The following is a 12695-nucleotide window of genomic DNA, read 5'->3' as shown; positions in this document are numbered from 1 at the left end:
TCATGTGCATCCAGATGGCTACAGACAACATTAACAAGTGCAACAATGGCCCTTCTTCAAACTTAGTAACATAAATTATCTTGCCAAGAAACAGGTTTGATGGAAATGGACCTAGTAAAAAGAAATCGAGATGTCATTTCCCAGTCCAGTATCAATACCTTGAAATGCATGTTATTTGAAATGGTCAGACCTGCCGGAATTGAAGAGTTTAGCCTGCCTTTTTATCCACGCCAAATTAGGGGAGCCTTATGATGAAGCATGTACAGGCTCTGATTCGAGTTTATGTCCCACAGTGTCTTTATTCTGTTGGTTAGACCATTATATTATCATATCTTTTATTATGTCTATAGACATCCCTTTAACTGGGACCATTCACCTTTCCACCAATGTCATAGATTTATCCACACTAAATTTTTAATTAACAGGATTCAACGACTGCATTGCGCTTCTAGTTTGAACCCAATATTACAAGATGCTTATATTGAATTTGAGGATATAAAATGCATCTCTTACCTGCAGTATCCGTTTCTGCCACCTGTACCTAAATTTGTAGATGGTGAAATTGTGGATCTTCTCAGGAAGGGAATCTGCTGAATCCTAAGAAAAGACAATGAAGAAGCTATAAAACATCACGTTCCTGTAATGAGGAATTATTTATTAATGAGAACAGGGTGGTAAATAATTAGCGAATTGCAAAAAGGGAAAGATATATATACAAGTCTAAGTATCTATGGTCTGCCAGGGTCTTAACGAGAAAGAAATGCTAAGAAGCCAATTTTTAGGGTTCATGATCTCTCGTGTGTTCAAAGTATTTAGCACATTGAAAATTCAACTTTAATTCCAAAGATTAAATAATTCAAAACATATATTTTTTATTTATACGTGTCAAATAAATTGCATTAACGGTTTGTGAAAACAGAGAAAGTAAATTAACTACAGTCTGCTTATAAAAACATTCCATGGCTGCTGCATGGACATAGGCCCCTTTGTTCATTTAGTGTCGAATATAAAACTGAAAGTAAGAAATCTTAATCTTTAAAGCGCCTTCAGAAAAAAAAAAGATTTTCTTCACATTGCCAAAACATACTGTTTATATTAATTTTTGTTCTTTGAAAATCTCGCACAGAGAAAACGTGAGGTGGGGGAACGAGTTAGATTTAGACAGGCATTGTGTCCATATTAGGCTGTTTTTACCGAACCCACAGCTCCTTTATTCTTCTCTTCAGCAATCCTTGGGATAACTTCTATCTTCTTTCTCTTCACTTTCTACTTAACACTTTCTTTATTTTTCTGAACCTGCTGCCATATATTTCTCCTCTTATGTCTGCGTTACATTACAATATGTGCAATAAGGTAGTATAACATGCTGTGTTAGACACTGGATTCTATACGCCAGATGAACAAAGTTATTTTACAGTTACAAAGCCTTTAATTTACATAATTTCAGGCTTCACGGCCACAGTATAGCTCTGCACAAAAGGCATTTGTCCTAAAAGTATTCCTAGCTTGGAAAAAGGCTTTTGCAACGCTTTCTAAACCACAAATAAGAAGGGACATGAAAGTGACACCGTCCTCACATGTTTTGTAAAGGTATGCATCAAAGGTTGCTACGACTGCAGCAGTTACAGCATCAGCTACGGACATCTGAGTTGAGGTGGCATATGATCCACAAAGGGAAACTGTAATATGGGACAGTTTTTAGGGTCGAGTCTGCGTTGCATGCGCTTGCCCATGCATTTCGCTTGCAAGACGCTCTAGTAGTTAGGAAAGGGCTGAGAACCCTGTCCATGTCATGTCAGTGTCTTTCATTGGTTCGTGGGCTTGCCTGTTAAAATCTGCTTGCTTTCATTAGTGAAGTCATGCATACGTCATGCCTTTTCCAGTGGTTAGCCCTCCTCGAGCGCAGTGACCAACTACTGAAAACATGCAAGGCTCGCTGTTTTCCATCCGGTTTGTTGACTACTTTTTATCTTTTTTCGCAGCGCGATCTTGCTTGGCAGAAGTCGAGTGCTTTCCATGACATTGACCCTGTTACATAGTTAATTGCACTTTTGCCGGTTACGTAGATAATTGCACTTTTGCCGATAGGTTTCACTACGAGTGAAAAGTAGCAGTGCAATCACACTCTTTTTTTCCATTTAATGTGGCAAGAAAAGTCCGGTTGGAAGTTTACAACTGCTAATAGCTCTAACTCGGAGAAACGCGAGACCAGTTGCATTGCAGATGCTTGTTGTAATTGCTGTGGGTTGCGTCAGAGAGAGGAAACAGGGGTCCCGGGGACAGCTGCATGGTCCCCGTGCTGTCTTTCTTAGCCAGAATAATTTTTATTTTTAAAGCAAAGTTTGTCCTTTTTAAGACGCATTCTTCCAGCAGTTTAAAGAAAAGGCAAAGATGGAAGTCTGTTGTCCCTGCGTTCATAGCTATTGCTGGAGTGGGGATGATTGCAAAATGCGTCCAGTTTTATTAATATTCATGAGCTAAAGGTTTCTGAGAACTCAAATTATGCAACCTGATTAATTGCTACATTAGTTGCGTTGAACATTGCAAGCACTTGCACTTACTGGTTTATGAATAGGAATCGTACATGGGCCTCTGTGCATCTCAAATACTTTTCAAAATAAAAACATGAATAACTAATTGTGTAAATGAATGAATGTTGTTGTAGTATGGAGTTCAAAGTCTTAAGGCAATGTCTGCCTATCATCTATCCAGATCCGTGCTCATAAATATATTTGTTTCAATTTTTATTCAAACATTGCACACCATTTTATGTGAGTGCCATCTGCATTCTATAGCGGACATGCACTTACCATTTCTATACTTCAAGGTAATGGTGCGGCTGTTTAGCTCAGCGCGAGCGGCAGAATGTCTCCCCCAGTCCACTGGGGAGGCTCTGATTATCCCACTGCTCAAACCTGTCAAGTCCCCTAGTGACAGCAGGGCATATAGACTCCTATCTATGTTAAATACTGACTACAAGATACTGAGCAAAATTCTGGCATCCAGGTTGCTCCCATACATGTCTTTCATAGTACATCCTGATCAGGTGGGATTTATACCCTCCAGGAATACAGGCCAAAATATTAGGAGAGTCATACACATCATGGATACTATTGCTCCGCTGATGGCAGAGTCTGCTATATTGGCGGTGGATATCGAGAAGGCATTTGACAGCCTCGAATGGGATTACCTTTAGACGGTTCTTCTCTGCATGGGGCTGGGCGAGGGCTTCGTCCACTGGACAATGCTCCTATACACAAACCCAAAGGTGAGAGTTAGAACGGGGGTTACTATATCAGAGCAGTACCCGGTGGAGAGGGGTACTAGGCAAGGATGCCCCCTCTCGCCTTTTTTTAATCGCACTGGCGATGGAGCCATTGGCAGCTCAGGCTAGGACCGCGGCCTGGTGTCAGGGGCTGCAGCAGGGTGCAAGGAGACATACCATTGCACTATATGCAGATGATCTATTGCTCTTTCTGCAGAATACTGATAGTGAATTGGAAGGAGCTCAGTCCCTCTTAGCTTTGTTCGGCTGACAGGCTTAAAGGTCAATTGGCAGAAATCGTTCCTGTTCCCCTTATCTGCATGTGATGACCCACCGGAAGGGTTGGGGTATGTGCCATGAGAGCCTTGATGTATGCCATATCTGGGGTTAAAATATATCACTCCAGTTCCAATCTATTCGATGGCAACATTGGCAATGCCATAAGGGCTTTGAGAACCAGCATGGCTTTCTGAGGCACACTCCAGCTCTCAATAGCGAGGAGAGTGGCGGTCATTGAGATGGTGGCACTCCCACGCCTGCTCTATTAATTTGCGTCCTTGCCGGTCTGGATCCCTGCGGCAATATTTATGGGGCTGGACTCAGTGCTTACAACATTTATATGGGGAAAGGGAGATGCAGAGTAGCGCTTGCTAAGCTTAAGCGACCCCGAGCAGGAGGAGGCTTAGCGGTTCCTGATTTCGAGTCCTATTATTTGGCTGCTCAGATACAATGGCTGTCCTGATGGGTAGCAGCAAGGAGGACCTGAGAGGGGGGCAAGGACACTTTGGCTCCTCCTGAGTCCTCGTTGGCGGGGATGTTTCTAGGCGTGCCGCACTGGGACTTGGGCTCTCCCCTGAGGCTGGGGTGTTGGCCCAATGCTGGAGGCATTGTCTCCGGCGCTCCGGATTGCTGGTGCCTTACGCACCTGAGATCCCGATGACCTGGCTTCGATAGCTGCCTAGGGCTGAGGACTGGAGAGGTCTGCTGGCGTGGGAGGAGGCAGGCACCCTGGAGATGGGGGACCTCTATAGAGAAGGTACCATCTTGCCCTTTGAGGACTTTTGACAAGCACACGACCTATTGTGGGCCAGTTCTTATTAAATCGGGCAATCACTCAAGGGGTTCGGGTGTATTGGTGGATGGGAGCAGAAGAACCCACCCTCCATCGCCCGAGCACCTACATTACAACTTCGGACGGCACATGAAGGGCGATTACCAACCAATACAGTGCGATCGGTGCTATAGAGGATCTGAGGCGCAAATGGGAAACAGACCTGGAGACCCAGATTTCGGAAGATGACTGGGATCAGGTCCTGGGGAGGGTCCTGAAGATATCCAGGAACACACGATTTCAGCTCATTCAATTTTACATCATACACAGAGCATACCTCACCCCGGGGAGGCCCAGAGATCATTTTCAGATCCTAGATGCGAAGGCCCGTATTTATACTTTTTTTGCGCCGCATTTGCGTCGTTTTGTGACGCAAAAACGGCGCAAACTTGCAAAACACCATTGTATTTTGTAGGTTTGCGCCGTTTTGCGTCAAAAAGCGGCGCAAATGCGGCGCTAAAAAAAGTATAAATACGGGCCAAAATGCCCATGTTGTGGGATAGAAGCAGCAGAATTCTTCCATATGCTCTGGTCTTGCCCCCAGCTGGGGGCATGCTGGAGCTCAGTGGTTAATGAAGTGGCAGTTGTGCATAGACCGCAAAGTTCCTGTCAATGCCGCGTACTGTTTATTACACTGGTTTCCCCACACCCCCAAAAACCGAGTACCTACTAGATTTCAAGATCTAGCATTCATACTGGCCAAACGAGAACTGACAAAGAACTGGTAGAACGTGGCTGGCCCCCACCTTCCCAGTTGGATGAGGGAACTTCGAAAATGGTCGGAGAGCGAGGGAATGGTTATAAACATAGACCTGAGAGGGGTGGAGGTTCCCCAGAACTGAAGGAGGCCTGGGACCAGCTTCTAGTTAGATTGCGGGAGGGGCCCAGACCCCCCTCACAGGGGATTCAGAATTAGCTCCCACATCCATTGATTGACAGGACACCACACGCCGCAACGCCTGAGAGGGTCACTAATTAATGCAAGGAGCACACCAGACCATCCCACCCTGAGGGATTTCTGAGACACTGGGGCAGTTCGGGGAGAGATTGCAGACTGTTTTTAGTAGGGTGCGGGGGAGTTAGCAGGGATATAGGGGGCTGTTTAGAGGTAGGTAGAATGGCAGTTATACACCAAACATCAGACAACACCTCGGCGACACTGGCTAGTTCCTATGACCATTAATACTTGACAGCCAGCGTGTGCGAATAGGGGAGGCAGTGGAGGTAGGCCTACTTACAGGCCACACAACCTGATCCTGACTCATGTGAAATGAGATAAATACCAGTATTATGATGCTTCTGTTAATGGGTGTGATTAAACTGTCACTATTCTAGAATGTTTTGTATCAACTTGAATATAATGAGAAATTAATAAAATTTGTTTGAAAAAAATAAACGTATCATTCCTGAATAGTCTGTGGGGGGCTTGGGGGAGGAGGCTGGGCAAGATTTCTGTTTTGTTTTAAATTGAGTCAACGTTTAAAACTAGCTTTATTCACCCTAATACTTCTGATTCGAATTTTAACATTTCAGGTAACCTCCCACACCCAGTAAATTTAGCATAGTAAACAGTACCTTCCCACAAATGTTGGTAGGAAGTTGCATCTACTGACATTACTTTTCGCATTCAAAGGAGGTGTGATATGTGATCATTTCTTTATTTTACATTAACCACAGTGAGACTTGATGTATGGGTGAGTGACCTGAATCAGAGTAAGAGAAGTTTTTACGCAACTTTATCGGTCATCGTCTAGTCCTATGATAACAATGACTGTGCATTTGGTTTAGGCAAGTGCTTTGCGTAAATCCTTAGTATTGAAAAATGGCTATCACAGACAATCACCAAAAAACTACAATCAAGACTACAAAGAATCCAGAATGCAGCAGACGGACATCCTGGACATCATCTGACACAGCCACATCTCCTTCCACCTCAGAGATTTACAGTGGCTCCCAGTCAACACATACAAACTCCTGATCCACACCTACAAGGCACTACACAACATAGAACTCACCTTCTACATACCCAACATACAAATCCGTTCTTCCCAGCTCGCCCTCGTAGCCATTCCCAAGATCCAGAAAAGCACAGTGGAAGGAAGATCCTTCTCCTACCTCGCAGCCCGGACATGGAAAATGCTACCTCTCAAACTCAGGCAGACTGCATCACCAAAGCATTCAGGAAGGACCTCAAGACCTTGCTCTTTGATTGAGTAGTATGCCGGCAAACAGTGCCTTGAGAACCTATTGGTGATCAGCAATGCTTTAAAAATCATTGATTGATTGTAAATTTCCTACCTTTTCATTTATGTAATAGCGCTAATTGCCCGCAGTTAAAGTTCAGCATAATTTTGTTGTAATTAGAGAAAGCTAAATTCACAAAATTATGCCAATTTGCCAAGCCTACCTACAATGACATTGCCAATAGAACAGGTACTAAATCATGTTTAATCGTCTGATATCATTAAGACATTTGCAACAATATTCCTTGAAACCTGTACACCATCATCAATTTTATAATCAATAAAACATAATTTCAATAAAATGTAAAATTAGCTTTTTTAACTTTCAAAAGGCACAGCCTTAGAAACCACCAACAAAGATTCCCAGTCTCTAGAACCTATGAGCAATAGTTCAAGCTCTGAGATTACTGAAAACTGTGAAAAACTTCCCCTTTGGTCAAAGATGTAACACCATTTGAGATTTAAGGTGTCTTTGAAAAGAGCTTTAGAGGGGATCCTGTGGGGCTGCTGCACTCCTGGCATCTCCACAAGTATTTAGGAACATGCATGTAGTGTTTCTTCCTCCCTGCCACCACAATTGGAATATGCAAATTAAAGCAGCTCTCTCTAGCGTTTATGGGGAATACAAAGGCTCCCACTGGTCAGAGCTCTGTTGAAGCCATTTGATGGGGCCACAAGTTTAAAGAAATGCTGTTAATGGGTGTCCCTGCCCCCCTCAGGGCACCAACAGCATTAATATTGTTTTGATGGCTGTGGGGTGAACCACAGAGCCCTCGTGGCCCTTTTCTCCAGGGACCCTTGTCCTCCCAGAGACAGGTACAGGGAGGCAGGAGGAGTGCCTAGGCTACCTCTGAAATACGTGTAGTCCTGAGGCAGATAGATGAAACAAGGACAAATATGAGAAGAGTGCAGTAGCACTTATTTTGTTTACAATGGCTCCCTGGAGATTTAGGATGAGAGAGGAAAGCACTAGGGCAGGGGCCTGCACATGTAATGTAAGGTGTAACTATATTTGTAATGTTTGTACAGTTTAATTGAAGTTTGTACAGAGAGAATAAATAACGTTTTCCTAACTATAACTAAGTTTTAACCATTGTTTTTTTCTGAATATGAATGTTTTTTATTTTTTAACAAAAAAGTGTTTAAAAAGTGTAGTTGAGTGGAGTGTTTAGGGGAGTTTTATCAAGCACAATTGAGGACAGTGCAGTATAGTTCAGTGTTGTACAGAGGAGTCTCTTAGAGTGGAGTCGCATACAGTGAAGTGGAGTACAGTAAAATAGCGTAGACAGAAGCAGCATAGAGTGGAGTGGTGTAGAGTGGAGTGGCATAGAGTGGAAATGCATAGAGTGGAGTGACATAGATTGAAGTGGTATAGAGTGGAATAGGGAAGAGTGAAAGATTTTGTAGAGTGGAGTTGCATTGAGTAGAATGGCGTACACTAGAGAAGCATAAAATGGAGTGACAGAGTAGATTAGAGTAGACTGGAGTGATATGGAGTTGTGTTGAATGGAGTGGCATAGAGTGAAATAGCATAGAGTTGAGTAGTGTACACTGGAGTGGCACGGAGTGGAGGTGCATGCAGTTGAGTGCTTACAGTGGAATAGCATAGAGTGGAGTGGTGTACAGCGGAGTGGCGTTGAGTGGAATAGCATATAGTGGAGTGGTTTGCAGTACAGTGGAATACAGTGGTGTTGCATAGAATGGAATAGCATAGAGTGGAGTGGCATACAGATGAGTGGCATAAAGTGGAACGGTGTATAGGGGAGGGGTGAACAGTTGAGTGGCACAGAGTATAGTGGTGTATAATGGACTGGCTAACAGTAGAGTGACCTGGAGTGGAGTGGAGTGGAGTGGAGTGGAGTGGCAGAGAGAGGAAAATAATAGAGTGTAGTGTTTTACAGTCAAGAGGTGTAGAGTGGAGTGGCGTAGAGTAGAGTGACGTAGAGTGGAAAACCATAAGGTGGCATGGCATACAGTGGCGTTGCGAACAGTTGAGTGACGTACAGTACAGTCGTGTAGAGTGGAGTGATGTAGAGCTGACTAACATAGAGTGGAGTGATGAGGACTGGAATAGCATTGAATGAAGTGGAGTAGGGTGGAATGATGTAGAGTGGAGAGGCATAGACTGGAGCGGCTTAGAGTGGAATAGCGTAAAGTGGAGTGGCATAGAGTGGAGTGGTGTAGAGTGGCGTATTGTCAAGTGGAATTGAGTAGAATAGCGTACAGTGGAGAAGTGCAGATTGGAGTTGTATAGAATGAAGCAGCTTAGAGTGGAATAGTGTACAGTGGAATAGAGTGGAGTGGCGTGGAGTGGACTTGCACACAATTGAGTGGCATTGAGCGGTATAGCGTAGAGTGGAGTGGTGTACAGTTGACTGGTCTAGAGTGGAATGGAGTAGAATTGAGTGCCATAGAGTGGAGTGATGTGCAGTACAGTGGCATACAGTAGTGAACAACATATACTCAAGTGCCATACAATGGTGTAATGTAGAATGGAGTGGTGTAGAGTGTAGTGGCATAGAAAGAAGTAGTGTACAGTGAAGTGGCACACAGTGAAGTGACTTACAGTAGAATAGCATAGACTGACGTAGCGCAGAGTGTAGTGGTGTTAAAAGTGCCATACAGTGGAATGACATAGAGTGGAGTGGCACAGATTGGAGTACTGTAGAGTGGAGTAGCAAAGAGTGAAGGAGTGTAGAGTGACATTGAGTCAAGAGGCATATAGTGGAAAAGCGTAGTAGTGTGGTGTGGAGTGGAGTCGTGATCATTGGAGTGATGTATAGTTGAGTGGCAGAGTGGTGTAGAGTGGAGTGGAATGCAGTGGAGTGATGTAGAGTGTTACAGTAAAGTGGTGTAGAGCTGAGTCATATAGAGAGGAAGAGCAAAGAGTGAATGATCTAGGCTGGAGTTGATTAGAATGGTGTACAGTAGAGTGACGCAAAGTGGAGTGGCATAGACTAGAATAACATAGAGCAGAGTGGCAGAGAGTGGAGTTGTGTAGAATGGGCAGGCATAGAGTGTAATAGAATAGAGATCAATGGTGTACAGTGGAGTGGTGTGGAGTGGAGATATTCACAGTTGAGTGGTGCAGAAGGGAACACCATAGAGTGGAACAGTGTACAGTGGAGTGGAGTTGAGTGGAGTGGCATAGAGTGGAATTGTTTACAGGAGTGGAATACAGTGGAGTGGCACTAAGTGGAATATCATAAAGTGTAGTTGTGTACAGTTGAGTGGCATGGTGTAGAAAGGTGTAAAGTGGAGTGGTGAACAGTGGATTGGCATAGAATGGAGTGGCGTATAGTGGAGTGGCTTACAGTAGAGTGGCAAAGAATGGAGTGGCATAGAGTGGGATAAGATACATTATAGTGGCTTACAGTTGAGTAGTGTAGGGAGGAGTGGTATAGAGTAGAGTGGTATTCAGTGGAATAGCATAATGTGGAGTGGCATACAGTGGAGCTGCAAAAACTGGAGTGGCATACAGTACAGTCGCGTGGACTGGAGTGGTGGAGAATGGAATAACAGAGTGTAGAGATGTACATTGGAATGGCATAGAGTGAAGTGGTGAAGGGTGGAATGGCATTCAGTGGAATAGCTTAGAGTGGAGTGATGTAGAGTGGAGTGATATACAGTAGAGTGGAGTGGCTTAGACTGGAACAGCATAGAATGGAGTGATGCAGAGTGTAGTAACATACAATGGAGTTGTGTAGTGTGGCATATTGTTGAGTGGAATAGAGAAGAATAACATATAGGGAGGAAGAGCACAGAGTGAATGATCTAGACTGGAGCTGAGTAGAATGGTGTACAGTAGAGTGACGCAAAGTGGAGTGTCATAGACTAGAATATCATAGAGCGGAGTGGCAGAGAGTGGAGTTGTGTAGAATGGACTGGCATAGAGTGTAATAGCATAGAGATCAATGGTGTACAGTGGAGTGGTGTGGAGTGGAGATATTCACAGTTGAATGGTGCAGAGTGGAACACCATAGAGCAGAACAGTGTACAATGGAGTGGAGTTGAGTGGAGTGGCATAGAGTGGGATTGCTTACAGAATAGTGGAATACAGTGGAGTGGCACTAAGTGGATATCATAAAGTGTAGTGGTGTACAGTTGAGTGGCAAGGTGCAGAATGGTGTAAAGTGGAGTGGTGAACAGTGGATTGGCATAGAATGGAGTGGCGCATGGTGTAGTGGCTTACAGTAGAGTGGCAAATAGTGAAGTGGCATAGAGTGGAATAGCATACATTGTAGTGGCTTACAGTTGAGTAGTGTAGGGAGGAGTGGCATAGGATAGAGTGGTATTCAGTGGAACAGCATAACGTGGAGTGGCATACAGTGGAGCTGCAAAAACTGGAGTGGCGTACAGTACAGTCGCGTGGACTGGAGTGGTGGAGAATGGTATAACAGAGTGTAGGGATGTACATTGGAACAGCATAGAGTGAAGTGGTGTAGGGTGGAATGGCATACAGTGGAATAGCGTAGAGTGGAATGGCACAGAGAGGAGTGATGTAGAGTGGATTAGCAAACAGTTGAGTGGTATAGAGTGAAATGGCATAGAATGGATTGGCATAGAGAGGAGTGGTATAAAGTGCAGTGGCATAGAGTGGTATAGCATAGAGTGGAGTGGCATAAAGTGGAGAGGCAAAGACTTGAGTGGCATGTAGGCGAATAGCATACATTGGAGTGGGTAAAGTAGATGGGAGTTGCTTGTGTAGAGTGAAGTGACATCGAGTGTTGCAGAGTGGCATGTCATACGGTGAAGTGGTGTGTCATTGAGTAGCCTGTTTTTTCAAAGACTAGTGTGGCATGGAGTGTGATACAGTGGAGTGGACTTTTATAAAGTGGAAAGGCATGTTATGGAGTGGAGTGGTGTGACGTACAGTGGAGTGGAGAGATGTGTTTTGTTGTTCAGTGTTGTTTAACATGAGGTGTTGTGAAAATGGGTGAATGGATGTAGATGGAATATGTCAGAAATATAGATTATGTGGTATAAACTATCCTTTTCATCGTAGACCAATATTGTTTGTGTATTTTAAATGTTATAGGTGATGACTCAGAAAGATAAACACACGTTTGTGTAAATGTATGATTATTTGTTTTCACATACGTGTGTGCTAGAGTGGAGTGGTGTATTGTGGAGTGGTGTGTTGTAGAGTGGTGCGGCATGGAGCGTGATACAGTAGAGTGTAATGTCGTAGAGTGCAGTGGTGTGCTGCACATTGGAGTGGCATGTCATACAGTGTTTTACAGTGGAGGGGTGTAGCAAGGAATGGTGCAGATTGAACTGGTATGTTGTAGAATGAAGTGGCATAGAATGGAGTGGCATGTCTTAGAGTAGAGTGTGGTGGAGTGGAGTAACAAGGAGTTGAATGGCGTGGAGTGTGATAAAGTGGACTAGACTGTCATAGAGTGGAGTGAAGTATTGTAGAGTGGGGTGACCTGTTATAGAGTGGAGTAGTATGTTGTACAGTGGAGTAGAGCTGTGTGTCATGTTGTAGAGTATTATCTAAAGATATGTTTTGTGAAAATGGGTGCTTGATGTAGATGAAATGTGTCCGTAATATGGATTATGTGGTGTAAAGGGTCCCTTTCGTAGTAGATCAATAATGTTTGTGTATTTTAAGAGGGTTAGGTGATAACTCAGAAAGGTATACATACACTTATATGTAAGTTCATGTTTGCTTGCTATTCAGATAAGTATTTTACAAGTAGTATCTTTAATACTGCTGAATCTCCATGCATATAAATATAGGACACCCCACAGTCGTAAAGATATTACCATTAAAATGCCTTTGTAAATGGAAAGCAATGGTAAACTTAAAGGAAAGTGCAAGTTTACCATTGGGAATTTTGCCTAAAAGGTGATATCATTTGCCATTGTATATTGCCGTAATTTTGGTATATACCACTATACATGCCAATGACAGAACATATGACTGGCTAATGACTTCCCCTAAACAAGTAAAAGGTAGCCTTAATATTTAGACCATACTTTAGCTGTGTTCTGGCTTGTAAGTATAAATATATACTGTTTCATTAGCTTATAGGAAGTGGTAAGTCATTTTATATAAGTGTGTAAAGAT

At 43.5% G+C, this 12695-nt stretch overlaps 1 protein-coding gene across 1 annotated transcript in view; it reads right to left on the bottom strand.

Annotated features, from left to right (window-relative positions):
• LOC138303991 (uncharacterized) overlaps positions 1-12695 on the bottom strand; it is a 692211-nt gene that overhangs the window by 461589 nt on the left and 217927 nt on the right. Inside the window, exon 2 of the mRNA XM_069243614.1 lies at positions 514-597. Within this exon, the coding sequence (XP_069099715.1) occupies positions 514-597 (84 nt within the window). The remainder of the gene's footprint in view (positions 1-513; positions 598-12695) is intronic.

Source organism: Pleurodeles waltl, chromosome 7 (assembly GCF_031143425.1).
Source record: "Pleurodeles waltl isolate 20211129_DDA chromosome 7, aPleWal1.hap1.20221129, whole genome shotgun sequence".
Classification (NCBI taxonomy): domain Eukaryota; kingdom Metazoa; phylum Chordata; class Amphibia; order Caudata; family Salamandridae; genus Pleurodeles; species Pleurodeles waltl.
This window is presented reverse-complemented; position numbering and strand designations above follow the sequence as displayed.